The 2,782-nt window shown below is 33.9% G+C and overlaps 1 protein-coding gene across 1 annotated transcript; it reads right to left on the minus strand.

Annotated features, from left to right (window-relative positions):
* Positions 1 to 31: 31 nt before the first annotated feature.
* On the minus strand, positions 32 to 2,063 carry LOC143605635 (nuclear poly(A) polymerase 3-like; the record flags this gene model as incomplete). The annotated part of the gene is made up of 8 exons (XM_077081675.1): positions 1,778 to 2,063; positions 1,352 to 1,429; positions 1,161 to 1,268; positions 1,009 to 1,071; positions 759 to 920; positions 562 to 675; positions 423 to 485; positions 32 to 334 (listed from the first exon to the last, which is right to left on the minus strand). Coding segments are annotated over exons 1-8 (1,110 nt in total), but the record flags the coding sequence as incomplete, so codon positions are not given.
* Positions 2,064 to 2,782: the final 719 nt, after the last annotated feature.

Below are 2,782 nucleotides of genomic sequence, written 5' to 3' on the forward strand. Positions count from 1 at the left end.
TTTTGACCCGTACTAAAAAATGGCATGTTACCTGAGTAAGACGATAACCTCTGGAAAACTCGGTTCTTATCTTCATGAAGGTGCTGGTGGTGATATTTGAATGGCAATACTCATGTGGACTGCTCGGAAGCTGAATAGGCATTAACGATCTTGTTTCCGGGTGATGACGTGGCATCATTACTCCTTGCTGTAGAAGAACGGGTGTGGGCCATGGCCACGAAGCAAATGTTTTAAAGAAGATCAAAACAAGACCAGCTAAACTCGCGCTAGGATTCCTTTGACAAACAAAGGCAGTTAAAACCGCCAAATGAACGCCCCCATAAAACCCAAATAACTGAAAAATGAATCACATTATAAAAGTATTAATAAAAAATATATTAGGCAATAAATGTGAGAGTCAGTCAGTAGAAGATAATACTTACATTACCATACAAGCCTCTCCTTTTCGCCCATAATTTAACGCAACGCAGTAATTGCTGAAATATCTACAATATAGCATGAATACAACATTAGTGTGTTACTTTATTTAGAGTTTTAGAGTTACCAAATTATTATTATTACCTTAACATCTGGAACAAGCTGCAAAATGCTATTATTTGCACGTACGCCAGACAAACTCTTCCAACTTGTTTCATCAATCCCGTTTAAGAACAACGGGTTGAGTATGTCAACATTCTGCAAATCAAATTCATTTAAGCACGTATACTTCATTCATTTCAAATAAACAAATATAGAAAGTCGAAAAAAGCCGAAGTTACCTCAGGAATGGTCGTTACTTGAAGTTGAGCATAAGGCAAGTCAACCGAAATTCCTTCAAATTTAAACCTCATTAATGGAACCTTTGCATCCTTAATACAGTGTATATCCGACACTTCTTCTCGTTTTGAAAGAATGTCGTGTAGAATTACGAAAAAGTCCTCCTTCATAACATTAAACAAGACAATGTTAAACAAAATGTAAAAGTCGTGTTATAAACATTAAAATGAAGAAACATATAAGATGACTCACATTTAAAGATGCAAACCAAGGACCGACACACAGAGCATCAATATCAGATTCTGCATTATGCACCTAAACAAAATTTGAAAACAAATTACCGTCTAAATAACTTTGTTAGATAATAGAAATGAAAAATATAAATAAACGTAACAGAAACTTACACCAAGACCGTATGATCCGTAGGTTAATATAGTTGCAGAAGCAACTCTAATATGATTTTCTGGCAGCCTATGTAAGTAAGCAACTCTCTTAATCCACTTCAGTACTATCTGCATAAACAATCAATGTAGATTATATACATCACAACATATGAAATTTCACAATTAGAAGAATCATTATTAACTAAATTTACCTCTTTAAGTTTTCGAATCAAATCATACCTCCTTCGTTCCCCTTCTCTTGAAGGCACGAGACCTTCATCATTCATAAACTGCAACAAAAACATTACCAAAGAGTAAATAATCTAGAAATTAAAAACCAAAAGTTTCTACAATAACAAAACGAACTAAGCCGTTAATGCGGAAAAATATCAGATATTGGTCAAGAACCGATATTAACAAATTAACACTGATAATAATTCAGTAACTCTCCTACAAGTAACAAATTAACCTTTCGCAATTTGCAAAACAATTACAATTGTAGCAACTAAGAACTAATTAAGACTTAAAAAACTGATATAATATCGCTGATATTATCGGTACGGATAACCGGAACGAAGTAATTAACAAATTAACCGATAAAAGGCGAAATTAGGGTTTTGAAGTAGGTGAAAAGCTACCTGATGAAGCGAGACTGATCTATTGAGTTCAATCTGAGCAACGAGTGCTGGATTCAAAGAGAAGTGAACCGGAACAAGCAGTTGATGATTATGAATGAAATTAGGGTTTAGTGAAGAGTAATTGGGAGGAAGAAGAATAGGTCTGGCGGGTGGATTATTGTTATTATTATTATTATTATTATTATTATTATTATTATTATGATCGATGACATATGCCATACATGAAAGTAGGATTACTCTGTTCTTTTAAGGAAAAAAGAGAGTGAAATTTGATGTTGCAGAAAGAAAAGAAGAAGAAGAATTGAAAGCTGGGTTTTGTAAAGGATTTGATTTACAGAAGGATTCAAGAAAGGGGGAAATGGAAGTTTCAGAGAATGTGTCAAATGGAGTTTTTATTATAAAGTCAACACAGGAAGGAAGGTTTATGTGAAGTAAAATTATATTGTAACTTTTTTACCCCTATTTTTTACCCATAAGAAAGAGAGCCGTTTTATATCTTCCTTTATCATATGTACCGATACTCGTGTGTTGTTGAATAAAGCTCCATTTTAAGCCTTCACAAACACCAACATGTTGTAAGGTTGATGGATTAAATAACCTTTTTTTTTGCCTTCTTCAACTCTTATGTTCGAGTGTTTCTTAAGGAGATAGTACAAAAGCATATACCGGTGGAATTTAACACCAGTTACTAATAAATTGCCAAATGACCAAAGCCACATAGCAAGATATTAAAACATGCTCTGCCGATTCAAGTGCATGATTACATAAAGGGTGAAGTGTTGAACAGGTGAAAATATTATTATTATTATTATTATTATTATAACAGTCAACGAATCACTCAAATAGGTTAGTGACTAAAATTATCATATCAGGATATACTCGTCTTTTGTTCCGGGGAAAACATTCTCCTAAGGCCAATGTATATAAGCACTCGCCCGAAGGCACGTTAATGCAGTGAGATAAAAGTTGTTCAGTTCAAGGATTCAACTACTAGACGTCGCTACT

This window comes from Bidens hawaiensis, unplaced genomic scaffold (assembly GCF_021521415.1).
Source record: "Bidens hawaiensis isolate Kalapana, Puna unplaced genomic scaffold, B.hawaiensis_p1.1 tig00070487_1, whole genome shotgun sequence".
Classification (NCBI taxonomy): domain Eukaryota; kingdom Viridiplantae; phylum Streptophyta; class Magnoliopsida; order Asterales; family Asteraceae; genus Bidens; species Bidens hawaiensis.